Below are 22,125 nucleotides of genomic sequence, written 5' to 3'. Positions count from 1 at the left end.
CATGCAAGCGCTCTACCCTGAAACACGCGCTAAAGCGTCTTGTGCCTTGGAGGCAAACCTGAGCGGAATATTAATTGGCGGCGGAAACCGGTTCTACAAGCGACGCATAGCTTCAAAAAATTTAACCCTTGCTGCGCATTCGCAGACATCCTTTGTTGTCTGGTTCAATCCCTCCCCTGCCCTACAGTATTGCATACCTTTCCCCTGCTCTTGCGTACTAGTTAACCTTGGGGAAAAAAACCGGTTCTGAAAATCTACCGACGCGTTCTCTGATTGGTCAATCAGGATCTTTCTTTGTTCTGACGTTGTGACGTCATTTGACCTTGAACGCACACTCCCCAAATTCCTTTCTCCTCTACCTGCGCGGAATATTAATTCATTCTCTCTGTCTGGCATCAGAGCGGAGTTGAGATTCGGAGACAGTATTCTGTCTAGCGTGTGAAACCACCGTCTTTTATAACATAATAACATACATTATTATATAGTACTAATTAATAATATTACATATCGCGGGTTCGAGTACCGGGACCGTCTTCTTTTGTACCATTACCACCGTTCATAGCGATTCATAAACCATAGAAAACTTATTTTCAATATTATAAACATTAATATTAACATTTTATACATTACATACTTTGCAGTAATGAATATAAAACCATATGCATAGCGTTTAGTACCTCTAATTACCTTTTATATACATATTTTTCATAAAATAAATAAATATATATTCATAAAAAGTTATAAACATGCAAATACATAAATGTAAAGTACTCTAAGTATCTGCAAATGAATTCTAAGTACGTGCAAATTAGTTCTAAGTACGCGCAAATTAGTTATAAGTACGTGCAAATGAATTGCGAATATTAAATAGCGATTGAGCTTATCTCAGATACCAACTACTCCCGCTGAATCCTCAATGTTGCTATTCTTAGCTGTTCCTTCTCTTCCACGACTCACCACTTCAGTGTCACTAACAGTAGCGAAGCGTAGCGTCACTGGAAGGTCAGCACAGGCGTGTGAACGGGGAGTAACTAATAAGGTTATGGCTGAAACTTTTTTAGAAGCAGTAATGTTTTATATATTTACATATGAAAAATGTATGAAAAATATAATTCCTACAAACCCAAAACTATCACATTCCCTCAATCTGATTATACAAATAAAATATTGGGTACAGAGTAAAGTGTGTCCCAAAAGCAACGCAGGATTTAAATTGTGAGCCTTTTTTGTTCCTGCAGGGTTGGCAGCGTTCTGCGAGGTCACATCTTGTAGAAAACCATTGCGGTTAATCAATATGGAGTGCTGCATAACTGAGGGATGATTGGCGATCGTTAAAATTCATTAGAAGTACGCAGTGGCGGCAATTGGGTTCCAAAACTAGGGGGGCAAGAACAGTTTACGTTTCCTTGGTAGATAAGGTTCAGTGTAGTGTGCAAGCAAAAGTTACAAAAAGTGGGGGCAACTGCCCCCTTTGCCCCCTAATCGCCGCCACTGCGAAGTACAGAGACTGTGGGCAAATTACCTGGCATTTTCGGTAGGGGTAACACCCCAAATGAAACAACTGTGCAACCTCACAGGGTGAAATTTTATTTTCTAAGGATTCAATGAGTCCAAATTTATGATGTGAAAGCAGAAATTCAAATAGTTATCGACTGCATTCAGCCGCAGTTATTCGAAAAAGTAATCCAGAATTTTGTCAAAAGAATTTGAGAGTATCAAATGCATCTTGGAATGTATATTCTACTCCACAATTAATTGCAATGTTTACCCTTTCAAATAATGTAATGACTTTGTCAACTGATAAATACATAAAATGCTTTTATTTCTTCTTAAATTTAATTCTGCGTATCTTTTGGGACACCCTTTATGTACAGAAAGTTGCCAACTAATTTATGTTGCTGCACCCCCCATAAAATTAGTTGTACACCTCAGAGAGCATTTGATGAACAAGATCCGACTACTGTTTTTTCTTTTGGAATACACGTTAGCACACGCTTTCGTTGATTTACGCTATGCTCTTCCTTTTTGATACGGAGGTTAGAAATATTGAAGCAGATGTCCGATGAAAAATTAAGGGAACCAATCTGCCACGTATTCATAATTTACTTCGTCAAGTTCAACGTTCTTGTCACGGCGAAGATGATAAAGACCTCACAAAAAAGTCACTGGCTTAAGCTTCATTGGTTGCTGATTTTCGCACTGTTACGTTATGCGCAAACGAATATTCATAAAAAATAATATATTTGTGTTAATCGGCCACTTATGTTGACGTAGTCATAAAGAGAATATTTCTTACTTTCGTCTGCCTTCGTTGTAGCACAGCTTGAAATACCGATTCTTTTAGCAAGCGTTCGTTTTCGTTGAACAATAAAGGTAACGTATTACTGTGGATACACAGTAAACACTTCACATTTCTCTCAACAATAAATTAAAACCATACAAAACTTTCTTCATTCATCACACCACACCACGTCAAATTGCAAGTCACTAAACGGTAATTCCCCTGGTCTGAGGTTATTCAGAGACTGTCGACATAACACGAACGAACAGGATCACGAAGTAACTTGAACATTTTCTTCTAAGTTGAAATCAAAGTAGTGTTCAGAGTGGCTTTAAGAAGCACTACATTTCATTTAACACCATAAAAAAGAACCGCTTGTCGAAACTTATTCTCAAACCACAAGTTTCATTGTTACTGAACTAATGAATATCAGTGAAATCTTCAGTCTCCCTCTGTTCCTGGTTGCGGAAGAGAAGTGTCACAAATATCAGACATACTAAAGAAAAAATAATTTCTTTTGAGTTATTACACACTGTTATTAAAACAAAATTTTAAAACAAACTTAAAAGCGTTTTCTAACTTTTCACATTCTCTTGAAATGAAGTTGCAGGAAGTCTGCTCGACCCAGTAGAAAGCACCGTGAGGCGGCCTCATGTTGTCTGTTATAGGCATGCGTTCCCCTGAAATTAGACTTCCTACGTAGAATCTTATGGAATCATAAGAGTACCTCGTAAAGGTGCTTCACTGTATGCGAAGATCGATTTTACCATGGGAATGGAAATTTGCTATAACTATCATAAGACCCAAAATTGTAGTTTCCTTGTATTAGAAATTGTCTTATGAAATTGAAAGTGATAAAACCTGTAATATACAGATATAATATCCGACTTTCATAGACTGATCATTATCACAAGAAAAATATACGCACTCAAGCAAAACTCAACAGCTTTTATTTCATCATACATGGCAAATCTGCCCAGTCTTTTTCTGTTATGAATGGAAACAAATACATACACTATCACTGTCACCTAGTTCTTCTTGTCAGAATCACAACGATTCAACCAAATTGTAAATATAACAATCAAAATAATTATTTTACATTAAAATATTACATATTTCCTCAAAAGATTTCATGGATAAAGGTGATATACAACTACGCAAAAAAATAATTATTTTTCTTTGAACTTAGTTGAATATCACAAATAAAATTCAGGGGGATAACCTGATAAATCACATTTTCCGTTTCTTTCAAGAGAACAAATTCAAACATTTGAGACTCATAACTTTCTCCATTGTATAGTCCTAGCATTTTTAAACTTAAAAATTTTTCAGTACCTTTTTAGTTTCTCGTCTGTACAGTTACACCGTACGAAACTACAGAAAATCGATAAAATAGGACTTACAGTTTTCCCCCCTGTACTCTTACATTCAACATACAGTGTATTTTTTTAAATTATTTTTAATTTAAGTACTAAACGTAAATAGAAACAAAAATCCTATGAATCTTGCAAGGATTGGTATCATTGTTAAACGACATTGTGCTTAGATATTTAAATTTGAGTTTTTGTGAAAATTATTCGTTGTAACCTCTGTCTATCCTTCGATAAAGGAATTACGAACAAAAATACAAAAAAATACATTAACCAATTTGAATTGTTATTAGTCCAAGTTTTATGTAGATTAAATACAATATATACACATATAATGCAAAGGGAAATAAAATATGTATTTTCAAGATTAAAGTATAATGGAATGAATAGAATGTTCTTTTGTCTATGTTTTTTGACATAGGCTATACAGTTCCAAAATATTCATAGTAATGTTTTTGAAGTAAAGGTAAAGTCGCCAATCCAAACCCCTTCCCATAAGACAAGTTCCTAGTTTTATTTCATCTGCAATCTTGGCAAGAGTCACAATTTCGTCCGAATATTATATTTGTATACACTAAATAGCATTATAGGATTTGTTCAGCATCGTGAGATGAGAGATTGCTTCTGTAGAGATATGAATTAATTTACCAAAAAATAGCTTTAATTCTTTCGAAAATAAGTATGATTGAAGTTGAATGAGAACACCATTACACACAGTAGTCCTTTTTCCACAGAAATCAGAAAATGGGTCATTAACAGAGACCGGAAGTCTAAGGAGGCATTGCCGTTAATTTCCCCATCTTTGTCATGCAATAATGATATTTAACCGTTACCCAAGTATCATAGCTATTCTCTACAGTGCAGTGCATGTTTTCCTAGTGTAACTTTACATGCACAAGTATAAAACAATCGAAGAAAGCCTATTTCTTCCGGGCAAATAGACCCTACAAACCCTGAAATTATGATGGAAACACAAGCAATGCAAGGAACGAACTACAGTTGCAATTACGCATATGGTTTCGATAACGCATTACTAACGCAAGTACCAAGAAAGTAATCCATTACCTAACGGAAATACCGAGAATGTAAGACGTTACCACTGCGTTACGTTACAACTTATATAACTTGCATTATTGCACAGTAGAATAATCAGGAGTAAACATTTTTCAGGCAAAAATGTTAAAAATATTTATCAAAAAAAAATAAAAATATACAAAATAGGGGTTCTCTTTTGGCGGCTTTACACATATATTACATATGCTTACTTATCAAATAGAGCTTTATAAAGTGATAGTCCAGCAACAGCTGCTGCTCCTGCAACAATCCCAACAACTACAGTCATATCAAACGCTGTTATATGCGCCTTAATTTTCGCAGCAATTTCAGAACTTAACGATTCACACAAAGCAATAACCCATTCCTGGCAGTTTGCACCTACTATGTTGTATTCCTCACCATTGTACCTGTTATTAAGAACACGTCTTTGCAAATCTGCAGGAGATATCATTATATTCCCAAGTTCATGCTCATCATATAGCTCATCATATACTCCATATGGACGTTCCTTCAGGTATCTAGGAACAATTTTGCCATTGTTATATAACCCTATAAAAATAAGATTTGTACAAAATGTTAGAACACTGAATTCAATAAAAGATAGTAATAGGAAGTTTTGTAAAGAGAAGAAAGTTATTTCAGCACACATCTATAACACATACGTATATGCGGTGACTCATAAGATGAAAACTTTATTTAAACCAATGCACCATCTATACTTATTATACCTTTACCGTGTTGCCATGAAAATGTGATTGAACAAGGAACAGCTTATGGAGCATCTTGCAATAGTAATAGGCATTGCACGTGCTTATTTATACTTTTGAATAGGGTACAGCGGGCTCATTTCAACTTTGAACCTATAAAAGATGAATTGAAACATTTGTGAAGAAATCGATAGTTCTAATACAATAATGATACATAAATTAAGAACAGATTACTATGCATAATATTTAGGTGAAAAAAGTAATACATACTCTTCTTACATTTGAGGAGTACAGAAATAAGAATTCACAAAAACGGCGGGGCTATTCCGCCCAGCACGCTTTTGCTGCCACTATTTTAGACGAGGTGTTGTTAAGAGGTAAACCAGATTCGTCAACATTAAAGCTCAGGTGAGGTTGATCAGAAATGCCAATCTCCTCACACAGATTCGCATACAACTCCAAGAATTTAGTGACAGCTTGCTTATTCAGTCCCTCAACTCTGATTTTGATAATCCTTCCGGTTTTCTGAGAGATATACCCCTGTTTCTTTATAGGAATCCAGGAAAATCAGTCTTTACCTGCTGTGATGCTTTCCATGCACCAAGGATGTCGAATTAGCGAATATTTCTTATTGTTGCATAAGTAAATGCTGCTCTACGAACTTGATCCAGTGTATAGCCAAATCCTCTTTCAGCTAAATGCTTCCATCTAGACGTCAACTCACGCTTTTTCTGGGCTTAACACTGTTGGATGGCAGGTTGTTCTATGCGCTGTTTTTCTCCTAATGTTGTATTAGATTTTGAAGCCTTTACTCGACTTTTAAGTGTTGAGGACGGAATTCCAAACAATGCAGCAGCTCCTCTCATACTCACATCTCCTCTTAGACAACTCTGTATTGCTTCATTCATTATACTGTCGGACCAATTTTCTACTGTATGTACGAACCATGAGAAATGAGACCATAGAACTTACCGTTGACAATTTCCCAGTACAACAGCAATTACGTAAATAATTTTCTTGAACGGAATAACCCTGTATTTATATAAATTATTTAAGATTGCGAATTATTGTGCATGCCACACCCGAAGTTCGCAGGCTCTATTCTTTAACAACGTCAATATTTCATCGCAGTTCGCTTACGTCAAGAAAATATACTTCTGTCCCATCCAAAAAATAACGCAAGGCACTAGAACAACGTACACCAGCAGCAGTTAGGAAACCACGCTTCACACTGAACGAGACAAAATGTCTCCACAGTGCCAAGGTATGGCGCTGTGGCCACATTTTTTATTTCGGGCGGAATAGCCCGCAGTACCCTATGAATTATATTAATTTTAGACCTGTTTATTATTTCGGTCTCCTTACGTTACAATGGAACTGTGTGTAATAGAATCCGCAAGATACTCAACAGATGATACCTTATATCATGGCCGTATTTAGAGGGGGGGTTTCTAGGGTTCAAACCCCCCCCGAAACTTCTGACATGTTGGATTAATGGATGTTCAGAAACCAAAATCTGTAGCAAATTTTCAATTTTTTTTCGAAGCATCACAAGAATACAAGGAGACAATTTTGAAACGATCGAGCTAGAATTTTCATACATTTGGAATTCTGAAACTTGAGTGAAACAGGATTTATTCTCAAAATCGTAGCCCACCCGCGACCCCTCCATTATCACTTCTGCTGTCATCTTTCCAGTGTTGTTCCTCCGTCACAAGGAATATAGACTGAATATTCCCTTATGATTGTCCCAAAATTCCCTTTCCAGCTTATAAATTCCCCGCCCGATAAAGTCGCAAATAAATCCCCCTTGATAGGAGTTCAAACCTAGTACCTCCAGTTTCGTAGCGCATTACGTTCGCGATTGAGGTTACAATCCATGCACCAGGATAAGCTTTTAAAGAGAATAACTGGTTCTATACTTTTCAAAATTCCAAAAATTTAATTTTAAAGTCAAACAACAAAAACTTTATGACTAAAATTTCCATCTAACTTTTAAAGTTTTTTCTTGAAGGTATCTAAAGTTTAATGACGAAGTAAAATAATTGTGCATTTCAGTACACACTGTATGAAACGTAAAAAAAACAAAAAGGAACTTATGCTGGATATTCACTCATCTGCTGGATTGAGTAAGCCCCTCAAAAATATAACAATAATATAATAATTATTATTAGTATTATTATTATGGAATAAAATTGTTTTATTATTATGAAATTTTAATTATTATTATACAATTATTATTATTATTATTATTTCTATTATTCAAATTTCTGGCGACGGCCTGGGAACAATTATGAATGAACCCCCCCCGAAACTTTTTCCTGCCTACGGCCATGCCTTATATATGATCTACTTGTCACAGAAATTCTACAGTATGTAATTCATTTAATTTCTTCAAACATTTTCAGCAATGTGCAGTTTGTTATATTTGTAATGTTTTAAGAACATTGCCATACTTACGAGGTCTGACAATTAAGTTCGCAAACTTATCCTAGAAAATACGCTACATATCTAATTGCTGAATAGCGCTGTGGTCATCTTCAAAGTACTCCTCTTGCAAAGCTATACACCGATGCCAGCGTTTGCTCCACCCTTCGTAGTAATTTTGGAACTGTTTTTCTGGAATATCATTCAGAGCTCCCGTCGTATTAGCCTAATGTTCTCGATGCCATCAAAATGTCTTCCTTACAAAACGTGTTTGATCTTCGGGGCAAGGTCAGGTGAGTGTGGCGGGTGGTCTACCAAAGTTATTTGATCCCTGGCCAAAGACTCCCATGGAGACAGTGCAGGTGCATTGTCGTGATACACAAGTCATGCGTTGTTGGCGAAAAGTTCCGGTAGTTTTCGTCTCACTTTTTCAAGCAACCTTTGCAGCACTCCCAAATAGTATACTTGGTTAACTGTTTGTCCTGGTGGTACAAATTCATAGTGACCAATCCCATTGTGATCGCACAATTTGACGAATTTTGGCAATGTTCTTGTCCGTTCGGCTCGTTACTGGCCGCCCTTCCCTTTCTTCATCAGTCACTTGTTCCCTCCCCTCAGAAAATCGTTTAATCCATTTGTACATAGCTGTTTTCTTCATGGAATTCTCGCCGTACACTTGCACTAACATTTCCCGTATCTTACTCCCACTCTTGCCAAGTTTCATCCGAAATTTGATGTTTGTACGTTGCACACACAAGCACAAAACAATGCACGTCATTTAGCAGAAATCCGCCACACGTCAACGCGAACACTGCTGTGAGACACTGAAATACGAAGGTTACAAAATCTTACAAAGCTGCTTGAATAGTGCTGGCTTCAGCGCTAAACAGTGGCAAGTTCGCGAACTTAATTATCAGACCTCGTATATCCATCTTCTCGTGATAACGCACGAGAACACCAACATATTTAGGATCACTTACAAATAATTACATTGTGAAACTGTGTCGTAACTCTTTGAAATAACACGCAAGGCTTTAGTCTAAATTCAGTGCAATAGCTTGATACATTTAAGTAATTGAAGACTAAAATGGGTAAACGCTGCAAGTGCCAAAATAATTCAAACACCGTTTTCCACGTTAAACTGTGAAATGTGCCATGCTTTATAATGTGGTAAACGTGAAATGTGTCTGGTAGCCCTCTAAGTAGTTCAAAGGACGCGTAAAGATGTCACTAGTGTACACGTTCTTACGGGCTGATGTGCGGAACGATGCGATTTCCCAACACTTTCGCTTTTGGCACTTACAACGTTTACCACATTTAGTACACAATTATATATCTATTGCAAAAAAACCAACTTTGGATTCAATTAGTCGATATTAATTGAACTTCCACCAGACTAATGGAATGTTTAGAAATAAAATGACCAAGTAATTTTTGCTCATTTTGAACTAACACTGCCATGACGTAGGGAAAAAGTTCATATTTTTCTATGGAATCAAAAACAGAGGTCATAGTTTAAATTTTACTCCCCAATTAGCAGTTCTAGTTACTACTGAAAAACAGGCGATTCTGTTTCAAACATTTTAGCTTTGATTCAAACAAGTTCTTGTATATTTCATGCTCGAAGTAATTACAATGGGTAGAAATAAGTTCTTCGGTACCAAGTTTTAAAATCCCAGAGGAGTTTATCATTATCATAGCTCTTCAAGATAAGCCAGACATTGTGTATGCAGAGGATAGATATGAAGTTAAAAATAAAACTATTTCCTCTTCATTGACCGTGTCATTAGTGTATATAGGGAAAGTAGATCTTGTTTAATCGAAAACAGTGATTCTTTGGTTTTCGGAGTTTAAATACATAAGGAATTCTCTCAAAGATGAAGAGTTGTGGGGGTAGACATAGTCCGTGTAGACAAGGTAATGGAATTTGAACTTTGAAATGCATGTGCGAGAATGGACGATGTTCAACTTGACGTCATCACGTAGTGTACCCTGGGAAGATGTCGGGCAAATAATTTCGCGTGTGTTAAGGAAAGCGTATGAGAAGCCTTGTGACAAGAAGCGACAAAACTTGGTTTAACACATTTTTCACGGACTTCGGAAAAGGCAAAAAGTACACGTTCCTCACATGATCACGATGCTCATACCTTGAATCACTTCGGTAAAGACCATACTAACAATGCTCACCCTGCATGTTTTCAATGGAGGATATGATCTGTTTGCCCAAAAAATAACATAATGAAATGTAGAAGTTGTTATCGCTGAATATCATCCATTAGAAGGTTGGATCGCCACCAGCAATATCAACTCTTCACCTTGGACATTTCCATGATGGAGAATTTGTTATAGATGAGTACCTCACGGCTTGACGGAGCACTGAAGCAAGAACACGTGAAACGAGTTTCATTTTAGATTTGATGCTTGTGTGTGACGCCCTATGTTTGATGTTGCCATGGGAAAATAAACTTTACTTCTGTGTCCACCGGACACCGAAGGGTCGTATTTTCTGCGTGGCTCTTAACAGAGAGTATGCCCTATTACTATTCAACAAGGTTTCTGTTTAGCACCATTGAATATACCTAGGACAAACAGTTGCTTACAGCCACTGCACGTCGACGATACATTGGCTGGTTATAGACAATGTTTCAAAACGCGTTATTTCCACATATAGCAGTTACAATTGGATATTTGGAATAGGAAATCAAGAGAAAAAGCCAACACAGATAAAGGCATTGCAGTGATTTACTCTGCAGGACCCCACTAACAAGCAACAGATGAATCTTGAACTCTTGAACCTGCCGATTCAATACAGCAACAAAGCCAGATACCTGGAAGTGTGCCTGGACCGTGGCCTGTAGTTTTACGTAAAGTAAAAGTAATGGAACAGCATGAAAAACCCACTAATGTGTACCTTCACTGTATCCAATACCATGCTCACGTAGGATCCACCCACACACTGGCACCATGCCATTTATACGTCGCTTGATCTTTCAGGAGTTTTACATCTACTTTGCATTCCTGGAAGGTATAAACTATGGGAACATCGGAGCTGTAGAGATAGAGAGAGAGAGAGAGAGATATATATATATATAGAGAGAGAGAGAGAGAGAGAGAGAGAGGGCGACACACACACACACACACATATATAAATAGAGAGAGAGAGAGAGATCACAGTTAAATAATTGCTGTTGGTGAATTTTGCTAAATTTCTCTGCATAGAATGATCATAGACACATAAAACCAACCTTCTGCCGTTCTCCAGTCATCGCCATGAAACTTAAGGACTAAAACCCAATGCCAAGCTGCTTGTACGGCCATGTTGGAGGAAATAGAACTTGAAGATTCAAAAGAGGCCATGCTCTCAAGAGGCCGATTATATACATACACCGTTGCTCTTCTTGTGGTGTAATCAGTATCTCCTGGAACGTGTCTGCTGATCGAAGACATATTCGATGATGTTCTGGAAAATAAGATTTGTATTAATGTACGAATATAAACATAATTTTCGATAAATTATCACAATATAAACGAAGTGTGATGTGTGATTTCAGAATGGTATAGTGTAAAAATACAATCTAATTGATTTCGGTAACGTACTTCACAGGCTACCATAAATTAATGCTCTATAATTACCTGTATCAATGCTTAACTCGTAGTTTATCTTCGGGGGGGGGGGTTCAAGTTGATCGATACATGCATTGCGTGTGTGTGTGTGTATATATATATATATATATATATATTTTTTGTAATGTGATAAGGTTTTAATGAGGTACGAGGGATGTCACTTAGGATGTATCAGTAAAACAATATTCATCTGGGTTTTACAGGTTGTGGATAGCCCTCCTTGACTTGGCGAAGAGGTAAGGAAGGCAGACGAGCAAAGCACACTCACCTGATCGGACAGCAAACCCACTCGCGTCTTGGACACTGGTGACGACCAAGGCAGTAGCGAGACATTTACCCCGGGCAGCAGGTGCAGGCTGTCATCAGTCGACCGCGGGACCACGATAACATTTGAACACTCCTCCTGTTTCCCAAAAGTCCGGGGTACTTATCCGATTCGCCACGTGCCGTGTTTCTGATGAGCTTGAAAGCTTTGGTGCCAATACTTCCCTCTTTCGATCAGGAAGAGCGACCCGGTAGTTGCAAGGTGGATTCTGTCTAGCCAGAGGAATTTTGTTATCGTTGCTGCCTTGATTGGGTCAGTGTGCTCGAGTTAACTTGGTTTTTTGCTTTTAGCTTTTGACGTTCCTTCACCTTCCCATGACAATATATATATATATATGTATGTATATATATATATATATATATATATATATATATATATATACACACACACACCCACACACACACACACACACACACACACACAGTGCCTTTTCGGTCGAGGTGCCCGCAGAGCGGCGGCTAGCTCGGCGGGAAGTAAGATTGCACCTGCCGGCATTTAGACCTTTAGACCAGTGTTACCACAATATGAGGGCACAATTTCCCTTTCCAAGGGGCAAAATGTCCCTTCTTGAACCAATTTTTCCCTTCACCTAAGCAAATTATATAATAATAATAATTATTATTAGTAGCAGCATTATTAGTGGTGGTGGTGGAAGCAGTAGTAGTACGTAGTTAATTTGATTTTTTTAAAATTTGATTTAGTTTATTTTACTTCGCGTTTTGTGCCTCTTGGCTAATTTGCGAAGATGGGGATGGGTGATGAAATTGATGAATGGACATTCACAAACAACCAAGCCCGACCGGGATTCGAACCCGGGACCCTTGGCGTCGCAGCGCGATGTGCTAACCACTCGGCCACAGGGTCGGGCAGTACGTAGTTAAGTATTCCGTTGAATTCGTTATTCGTTTGAATAAGAAATATTTTTAGAAAATTCACATTTCAGTTTCATCACTTCCTGACCAGATGTTCTAGGTTTGAATCCTGGTCAGGAATCCATTTAATCCTTAATCCTCATCGTTACTATTTATCCAAAGATGCATAAAAGCAACGTACAATAAACTTAAAGGAGCAGAAACAAGTAGGATGATCAAAATAAATAACATAAAAATGTTGATATGAAATTCGAAATCAACATAAACGTAATAATGCAGTCACAGTACCTTAAAATTTCCCTGCAATTGTGGTATTTTTCATCGAAATTCCCTTTTCCCTTTTGGCTAAAATTTCGGTCCGAATTTCCCTGCAAAAGGGAAGTTTCCCTTCATGTGGCAACACTGCTTTAGACTCGCAGCTGTACGCAGACTTGCCACTGGACACGTCAGTGCTTCATTACAGTGATGCCAAAAGCAGGGAAATTTCCCTCGGCACAGGGAAATTTGAGGGTGTAAAGAGAAAAGGGAAATTTAATGAAAAATAGCTAAAAAACAGGGAAATTTAAACTCACATTTTCGTTCTTTTAAAAAGTTTGAAAATATTTTCTTTTCAGCGTGTACTTTTCCCAAATGAATAGTTTGCAACAGTGACACTTTTCGGTAAGCTTTCTTTCTCCCTGTTATAGATGACCTTGACCGGTCAGTCTTATGTTTGTCGCGTTTCCTAGAAAGGCCTCAAGGCACGAGCCGCGCTGCACCTGGAAAGAATTTGGGACTGGATTTTCAACTTCTTTCCTTGTTCCATCCATCATTTCAGAACGTCTTTCTTTTTCTGCAGGAAAATTTGAAAAACGTAGAGTACCCGACCCCACTTCGGTGCGCCCCTGTTATCTTCTCTTGTTCGAGAATATCTGCCCATTACTTCACACTTTTATGATTTTCATAAATATTTAATAATAATAAAAATAATAAAGTTTCTTCCTCAGGCAAAACAGGCGTCAAAAGAAAAATATTAACAGCAGGCCCCTAGCTAAGATTTGACAATGGGTGGGTTTCAAAGTCCGACAATCATTGCTCCGCAGACGAATTTTTTTTTGGTTTGGGGATTTTTTCAATACATTAGTGTTTTATTTTAAAATTCAAATGTTTATTTTAGGATAATTATATTATAAAACTATGATCAGTTTCTAGAATTTTATTCAATGGGGGGTTTGAACCCACTAAACCCCCTTATATTAACAGTTATAGTAATACAAAGCTACAGCTTCAGATGGGTTTTGAAAATCGAGGGAAATTTAGGTCGAAAAAGGGAAATTTTACACTGGTAAAAGGGAAATCCTGCCAGATGGCTGGTGCCCAGTTTGCACGTGTTCGTGAAGTGTTAAGATGTTAACAAGTGTTTAGGTTATTTTGTTCTCGCTTATGTATTACTGGTGCTTTTCTGCAGTCTAATAATGCGACGCTATACGAATTTTTATGCACGACTCTTACGTCATTACGAATTCTTGTAGGGAAGTTGGAAGACGTTTTGCAGCAGAATTTCCAGATGTTCCCGTTGCACACAGAGAGAGTACTCGGAGACTTGTAAACAAAGTTAGGCGAACAGGCCGTGTTCTTGATAAGAAGAGAGAAACGGCGTGTGCTTACTGAGGAGAAACTAGACTTTGAGCACGTTTGGAACATACGCCTAAAAAAATCCGTCCGACGACTTGCACAAGAAACATGCATTTCAATCACGTCGGCGTGGCGAGATACCAAGCTTTCAAACCTGAAGCCACAGAATGTCAATATAGTCCAGGAGTGCTACCAAGGGATCATAAGAGTCGACTGAATTTCTGCAATTGGATGTTGCAGAATGTTACTGATCCTTGTTAGTGAAAATTTCCTAAAAATATACGGTACCGTAAATGTATGGAAGCAGGAGGACAACATTTCCAATAACTCTTGTAACAAGGTACGTGCTTATTTTAATTATAACTATCCATGTAATTATACTAGGATATTTCATTACACATCTAGCGATTTCAGGTACGCGGTGTTGCATCCAGTTTGCCGACATTGTGTGTGTGTGCGTGTGTGCAGGTCCGTACCCGTATGGTCCCCCCTCGAGCTATGAAATATTTTAATGTGAACCTACACTATCTGGCCATTCGTCACCGGACACCCCATCAGGTGGCATCATGGTGTGGTCGTGCTTCTCCTGGTATGGTCTTGGTCCTCTTGTGTTAGTGCGTGGAAACATGAATGCAGATGCATACCAAACGATCCTGGACAATTCTGCGCTACCGACATTGTGGGCACAATTCGGTAGTGGTCCTTATCTGTTTCAGCACGACAATGCCCCATGTCATACGGCAGGTGTGATCGACACGTGGTTCGAGTATATGGGTGTGCAAAAACTTGATTGGCCCGCCCAAAGTCCTGATCTCAACCCGATTGAGCATCTTTGGGACGAGTTGGAGCGCCGGTTGAGAGCCAGGCCACACCGCCCAAAAAACACTAAAGAGTTGTTCGCCGCTTTGTAAGAGGAATGGAGCAGGATTCCCGTCGAAACCTATCGCAATTTGGTGGACAGTCTTCCTCAGAGGGTTGCGGCTGTGCTTGCTGCGAAAGGTGGCCCCACACGATACTGACGGACGCCTGAAACCGGATTAAAGTACTCGTTCCAGGTGTCCGGTGACGAATGGCCAGATAGTGTATAATAGCACACAAAAATAACATTAATAATTTTTCAGACTTTGCAAAATTTCGGTTTTGTCTTTCCATAAATAAATCTGGAGAGAGTCAGGCATCCGAAGTCTGCAATGTGCAATATTTGGTAATTTTTGTTTCAAAACCATTTATGCAAGACTACCACTTGGGACAGTTTGTTCTTTTTAATCTATTTCCCGACTTGCTTTAGAACTGCAGCATAAAAAAATCCTAAGAAGGGTTCAATGCAAAATGTTTGAAGGGTGAAGAAGAAATTAAAGTGCGAGGAAGAATTGGAGACAACAGACCGTCGCTAGAAAGTGAAAGAATACGAGAAATGAAATGGAAGAAGCGACAGAGAGATACTGTGAAAGATAGCGAATTACAGACAGAAGCAATGGGAGATAGAATGGCGAGGTAATGAAAGAGGTATAAGAGAACGTAGCGTTCGAGAGAAAGAAAAAACATAAATGCAAGAAACTGAAAAGACAGAAATACAAATACCACCGGAGACCAGTTCTTGAAGTAGAACGTGTTAACTGGGAGAAATGTTTGGTCCAGAGATGAGGCTAGCTGGGGGAATGCTTCTGTGGTTTAATATGGTGACTATCAGACAGCTGGGGAATGCTTTGCAAAAATTTTGCTAGCTATGGTCATACCACCCCTTCTTCACTTCGAGATCTGATACAGACAGGGGGAAAGATGGAGGAAGAGAATATGTCAGGCTGGAAAAAGATAAATAAATAATGAAGGTCGGAAGAAAGAGAAGTAGAGACTGTAAGGAAGAAAAATTGGCAGAAAACGGAAGAGAAAGTTGGTAATAAAAGCAGTCGACTACAGAGTCAATAAGCAAGAACAAATAGATTAAAGACTGTGAAAGGAAGGAAAAATCTGGAAAAAGAAAGTACAAAAAATAAAACAAAACGGAGAAAGTGATATAAATAAATCAAAGAAAATAAGTAAGCATTTTTTCTAATGGGTGGAGGAAATAAATGTGTGTGTATGTGTCAAGAAATGTATGCCAATATGTATGTACCCCCCATACACACTCACACTCACACACATAGAGACAAACAAAATGAAAATACTTCAAACAGAAGAAAACTGATTTATAAATGAGATTTCTAAAAGAAAAAGTCCACTTCGTATATTCATTACCTTTACTCATTTCGCTTGCTTCCTGCGCTATTCCATTCTAATCAACCATTTCCCCGAGTAACATTACTGAGATTATCTACCAAGCTAATCGATGATTTACGGAGAGAAAACATACCAACTGTTTTAATATACTGTATTTCTCTCTATTCATTTAGAATATATATTTTTTTTAGTTGAAAGTGACTATTGAGGATGACTCGGGCGACCAAACCAGTGTGGTGCATCCTCCTTGAGTAAGCCGAAAAACCTTATTTCTGATTACATAAGCGAGAGTATTTGTTTGTTTGAGTTCATTTTAAGTCCACTACATGCATAAAAAGTGTAATTGAGACTGGGCCTACAGTTTCAAGTGGGATCCGAACCACTAAGTGCCTCCACCGAATGCTTGGCTATTTGTTATAAAAAGAGTTGGATTTATTGTTGACATGCATTAATAAAGTTACTACTACATAAGATAATAAATATATTGCAAAATCATGTAGCAAATTAAGCGAAGTTATTGCTGTTATTTTAATGTCATTATGTAGGTATTAAATAAACACATACTTACAGTAAACGTGTTCTAAAATAGTAAACACTTTAAGAAATTTATAAGTAACGCTATCATGTTCTTTATTGGAGCAATTTAGAAAGTAGTAGAACCAAGGCAATAGTATGGTGGAAGGGAAGTAGGGAGGGTGCCAAAAATCCTCCTTGCTGGGGTGAAATTTTATCTTGAGCCCCCCTGTATTGCGGGGATAGTATAAAGGTACTCTGCCCCTTCGAGGTATTGGGGGATAGGGGCAGAATGGCTTATCCCCCACCCAAAGTCAGTGCTCATGGCCAACCTACAGATTCTAAGTTCAAAAGTTGAGAACAGTTGAAACTTTGCATCTGCACCTGCTCACATCGAATGTTGACCTAAAGATGACGGCTGTGCAAGTACCGAATCAATAGAGAGCATTGTTGAAAACCATAGACGTTTGCCGAAAACTGCACCGTACTAGATGGAAACGTGCTCTTCGACCATGTTTGAGACAATACAGTCTGGAATCTGGAATCTTGCTTCAAGTTGATGCATGGCGGAAGTTTAGGGATTTGTAACTTTCTACTTGAGGTCTGGAGTCTTAGAGTCACATTGCTGTGAATTGTTGTGGAACATAGGCCTAATTAGGACAACGTTTCTATGGTATATATTTTAAGGAACGTAATTCATACATAAAATAATCCTTAAATATGAATTCCTCTGCTTATTGCTTTCTTAATTTCGAACTTTCTCAGATATAATTTTCAACAGAAAAAAGAGAAGCTAAATATAAATTGAAGTTTGTGACAGGATAGTGCCAAGCCACATTCCCTTTCTTGTGATTAACACAAACATTTAAATTCAAACACCTCCAGAAAACTGAGTTTGCAGTAGAAATTTATTTATTACCTTGTAGTCTAACCTAGAGGAAGAAATAAACTGTCTTGATAATGTCTGAAACTGATTTCCGCAGCTCCCGTAACTAGATATTTTGGCGCCCTGGGCAGAATTGTCATTTGAAGCCCTCCCTCACTACCAAGCAGCGACATTTATGTGTGTCATTCCATATTCTCTTCTTATGCCATGGATTGTGAGATTTACATCCTACAAATTTTGAAATGAGAAAGCGAATAAAAACTCATTCAAAATAATGTAATGTTGTTTGTACATTATAAAATTGTATTAAAAGATTCCTAGTTTGCATTTCCGATTTGAACAGAATATTTCAGTTCTCCTCTTGCGTCTGCCAAATGTAAATTTCTCTGTCGCATATCCTGACTTTATTATTATTTGAAGGGCTCGGTGCAATAAGGAGCTAACCCTCACTTCTGTCAAAATTGAGATACACCGTGCAGTGCGTGCGGCATGAACGTCTGCTGCATTCACCAAGAAGTGGTGCTGGTGCTGTGCCACATTCGCGCGCAATCACGTGGTACCCTTCTTCGAAAGGAACGTACGAACGGAAAGTTCTGTTCAACAAGGTGTCAAGCCACAGGAAAATGTCGGATAACGATTAAGGTCTGCAGATCACCTCCTCATATATTTGTTGACGAGGAAAATGGCCCTCTGTGCGGTGACAACAGCTTTGGTGACCCAGACTATGTGTGTGGAGTGTCGAGCAGCGAAAGCACCGACTCTGAGGTAAGAAAGAAGTTTTTATTTTTGGTATTTTTTGAAAATGTTGGTTAATACCTTATTGTCTCAGACTTGGGCACGGTGAAAACAGTTGGTAAGTGTGCGTCGTGATGTGCATGTTAATGCGCAAATGAGCTCACTATGCATTCGTCAGGTCTCTTGCAAGTTGGTACAGTAAAATCATGAACTAATTCTGATGACAACTGCTGCTAACATAATGAATGTTGGTTAGCACCATATTGCTGAAATGATTAATCACGAAGAACTCGACATGACACACGTACATGGTTCCCTAATAATGACAAATTCTGACAACATACCATCAAGGACATTGCGGTAAATCGTATAGAATAGGAAAGGTGGCCTCCCGGATGGCGCAGTGGTAGCGTCGTCGCCTTGTAATCAAGATGTCCCGGGTGCAATTCCCGGTGGAGGCACATAGTGGTTAGGATTCCACTTTAAACTGTATGTCCAGTCCTGATTAGCCTTACTGTGCATAAAGTAGACTTAAAACAACAAATCAATCAGTCAAACAACAGCAGAGGTATTGTAGAAATAATGTAAAGATAAATAATCAGAATTGTTTTGTCGTTTGCAAAAGTGATGTGTTTCGGAAATTTCTGTTTGTCGAGTGGATTGGACTGTTATTGCTTAGTCCTAGCTTACATTTTCAAATAAATTTGTTACTCTGATCCATTTCAGAATGACCTTCACATCACAAGGACGACAGAGCGATCTCCTGTGAAACATCCTTCAGCCAGAAAGAGACAATGCGACCAAGATAACTGGGAGAGAGTGAAACGTAAGAGAAGAAGAAATAAAGGGGAGCAGTACACATCCGGGCATACAAAGGATGTTCTCCCAGCCAGGAAGATAGTTGAGACATGTACTTGTCCAAAGAAATGCTGGAACAAAATTAAGGTGGATGCAGAGTTCATTTTTCACACATTCTAGGACTTGGCTGATTATGCAACACAGAACACATACCTCATGCAAAATATTAGAATTCAGAATACGAAACGTTTCTACACAAAGGGACATTCTTTCAGGAGGTCATTCACATTTTCCTATAATATACAATATACAACAGATGAATGGGCAGATTTGATTAGCAGTGCAAACAGAAACAAGAAATTTCATGTAACACGCATGCAGCAAACCGACTTCAAGGATCTCACACCACTTGTGGCATCAATTACCAAGAAAACCACCACAGATGGTAAGGAGCCCCTCAAGTTTAAAGAGGCTGCGGTGTTCATGATTGAATCCGCTACTCGCCATATTCTACATGAGAGTTATTCATAACAGAAAGAAGCGCCAGTATGGGCTAGGTGCACCCTAAAGAAAAGAGGCCATCCACTGCCAGATGTACCCCTCAGTGATTTGCCATGCAAGTACAAGGAACAGATTCCCATAGATGTCCGGAAGTATTCAGACATAATGTCCCTGTTGGAATGGATCCCTCCAATATACCATAATTTTTATCTCAGCCTTGTTCCGACGGAAGTAGCTGCCGAGGATAGTGCAGAAATTCTGGATGGACTTGATGACTGATACAGGAGGAGGGTCTGGATCAGTTGAATTCAGAATAGTTTGTGCTACCTGCATTCATATGCCACTATTTGGTGTCAGTGCTGAGAATATTTCGGCTGACACTGCATATGAATTAAACTTGTATGTCATTTTCTTCTACCTACAAAATTAACTTTGATTTTCATTTTTATGTATATTTTTTTGTTCACAATATAATGGTCATGCATTCCTGTTTGTTGTTATTCCACAGAACTGACACCGAAGATTGTGATGCAATAAGGATCTAACCTACAATGGCAAACAATGAACTGAAAAAAACCTAATTTAATCATCTTTGCAATAATTGTACCACATTTGAATGTGTCCATGTAAACTCGGAACTTCAGACATGATTTTGAAATCAACTATACAACAATACAAACAAAATTCAGATTTATGGATTTTTTCCAACTTTCAAATGCTAATATCTCGAAAACAACTTTTTGAGGGTTAGCTCCTTCTTGCACCGAGCCCTTCATTTTTTAAAAAAATAGCTTTGAATGGCGTCCTGGGCTTCAGCCCCCTAGCCTACCCTCGCTATGGGCCTGGATTTCCGTATCTTTTTATTTGCAATGTCTTACAATGGCTGGTAAAACTCAATGTGTCATCGCATTATCTCGCCCTAATCCCTTCAATGTTGTAATCATGGTTCAAATAGAATTAATAGCAAAAGTTATACTTTCACCAGACCTATTCGACAAAAGTAAAAAGTTACAGGAACAGAATTACTATTACAATGTCAGGCACTCATATTAAATGCTATTCCGATGATGAATATTATTTTTAAATTAAAGGATCAGCAGGAAGAATGACGTAAATCAGGAAGCAAAGTGTGCATAAAATCAGCGAATACTGATATATGCATGTACGTGGTCTGTTAGGAAAGTAATGAGACTGGCAACACTGTGCAAGAACCGGCAACGCTGCTGCCACCACCTTCACACGGCAGGTAGGTAAACGCTTGCCGTTGACTCAGTACAAGTTTCAACTTGCTACAGTTGCTACACGATTGTTGAGAGCGTCTGACGTGAAGTTGTGTTTGTGAGGTGCGTTACGAAAATGGACTGGCAAAAGTTTGAACAACGTTGTGCCATCAACTTTTGTGTTAAGCTTGGCGAATCCGCCACTGTGACTTATGAAAAGTTACAAAGGGCTTATAGAGAACATGCACTATCTAGCGCACAAGTGTTCAGATGGCAGAAGTCCTGTTTAGAAGGCCGAGAACAAGTGGAAGACGAACCTCGTGCGGGAAGACCTTCAACCTCAAAAACGGATGAGGTCTCTTGTGAGGTCAGATCGTCGATTGACGGTGAGAATGATAAGTAGTGAGTTAAATTTGAACGTGTGTACCGAATGAAGTCCTTGCAAGACCCAGGAAAGGGTGACCAGACATTGCACGCACTTGGATGCTGAACCACGACAATGCAGCATGTCACACGGCAGTCTCCATCAATGAATTTTTGGCAAAAAAAAAGCATTCCCGTGGTTCCTCAGCCCCCTTATTCGCCGGATCTCAGTCCCTGTGACTTTTTTCATTCCCCTTGCTCAAAAACCACTTGAAAGGACGCCATTTTGATACTCTGGATAATATCCAGAAGAGCGTAACCGACGAGCTAAAAGGTATTCCAGCAGACGCCTTCCAGCACTGCTACGAACCAGGGAGTCGTAACGTACCCAATTTGCGTTACACGGTACGTTCCATTTTGTAGGAGGAAGAGTATGGTTCAACTGCTGGTACCCATGTAACGTAACGAAATGCAATATCTTATAGAGTGACGTTACAAGGAACGTAACAAAATGTATTATGGTAGATATTAACGTTATAAAGGAACGGAACGAAATGAGCACATTGGAACATAACGTAATATGCAATATGGTATATACTACCGTTACAAGGATACA

At 38.5% G+C, this 22,125-nt stretch overlaps 1 protein-coding gene across 1 annotated transcript in view; it reads right to left on the bottom strand.

Annotated features, from left to right (window-relative positions):
- Positions 1–3,209: 3,209 nt before the first annotated feature.
- Positions 3,210–22,125, bottom strand: part of LOC145992618 (uncharacterized) — a 30,238-nt gene continuing 11,322 nt past the window's right edge. Inside the window, exons 2-3 of the mRNA XM_083128977.1 lie at positions 11,087–11,301; positions 3,210–5,256 (exon numbers count right to left, since the gene is read on the bottom strand). Of these exons, the coding sequence (XP_082985103.1) occupies positions 4,913–5,256; positions 11,087–11,288 (546 nt within the window). The 5' untranslated portion in view covers positions 11,289–11,301 and the 3' untranslated portion in view covers positions 3,210–4,912. The remainder of the gene's footprint in view (positions 5,257–11,086; positions 11,302–22,125) is intronic.

The sequence above is a fragment of the Lepisma saccharinum genome, chromosome 9, assembly GCF_977018435.1.
Source record: "Lepisma saccharinum chromosome 9, izLepSacc3.1, whole genome shotgun sequence".
In the NCBI taxonomy this organism is placed as follows: Eukaryota; Metazoa; Arthropoda; class Insecta; order Zygentoma; family Lepismatidae; genus Lepisma; species Lepisma saccharinum.
The sequence above is the reverse complement of the archived record's forward strand: the minus strand, read 5'-3'. Positions and strand labels throughout refer to the sequence as shown.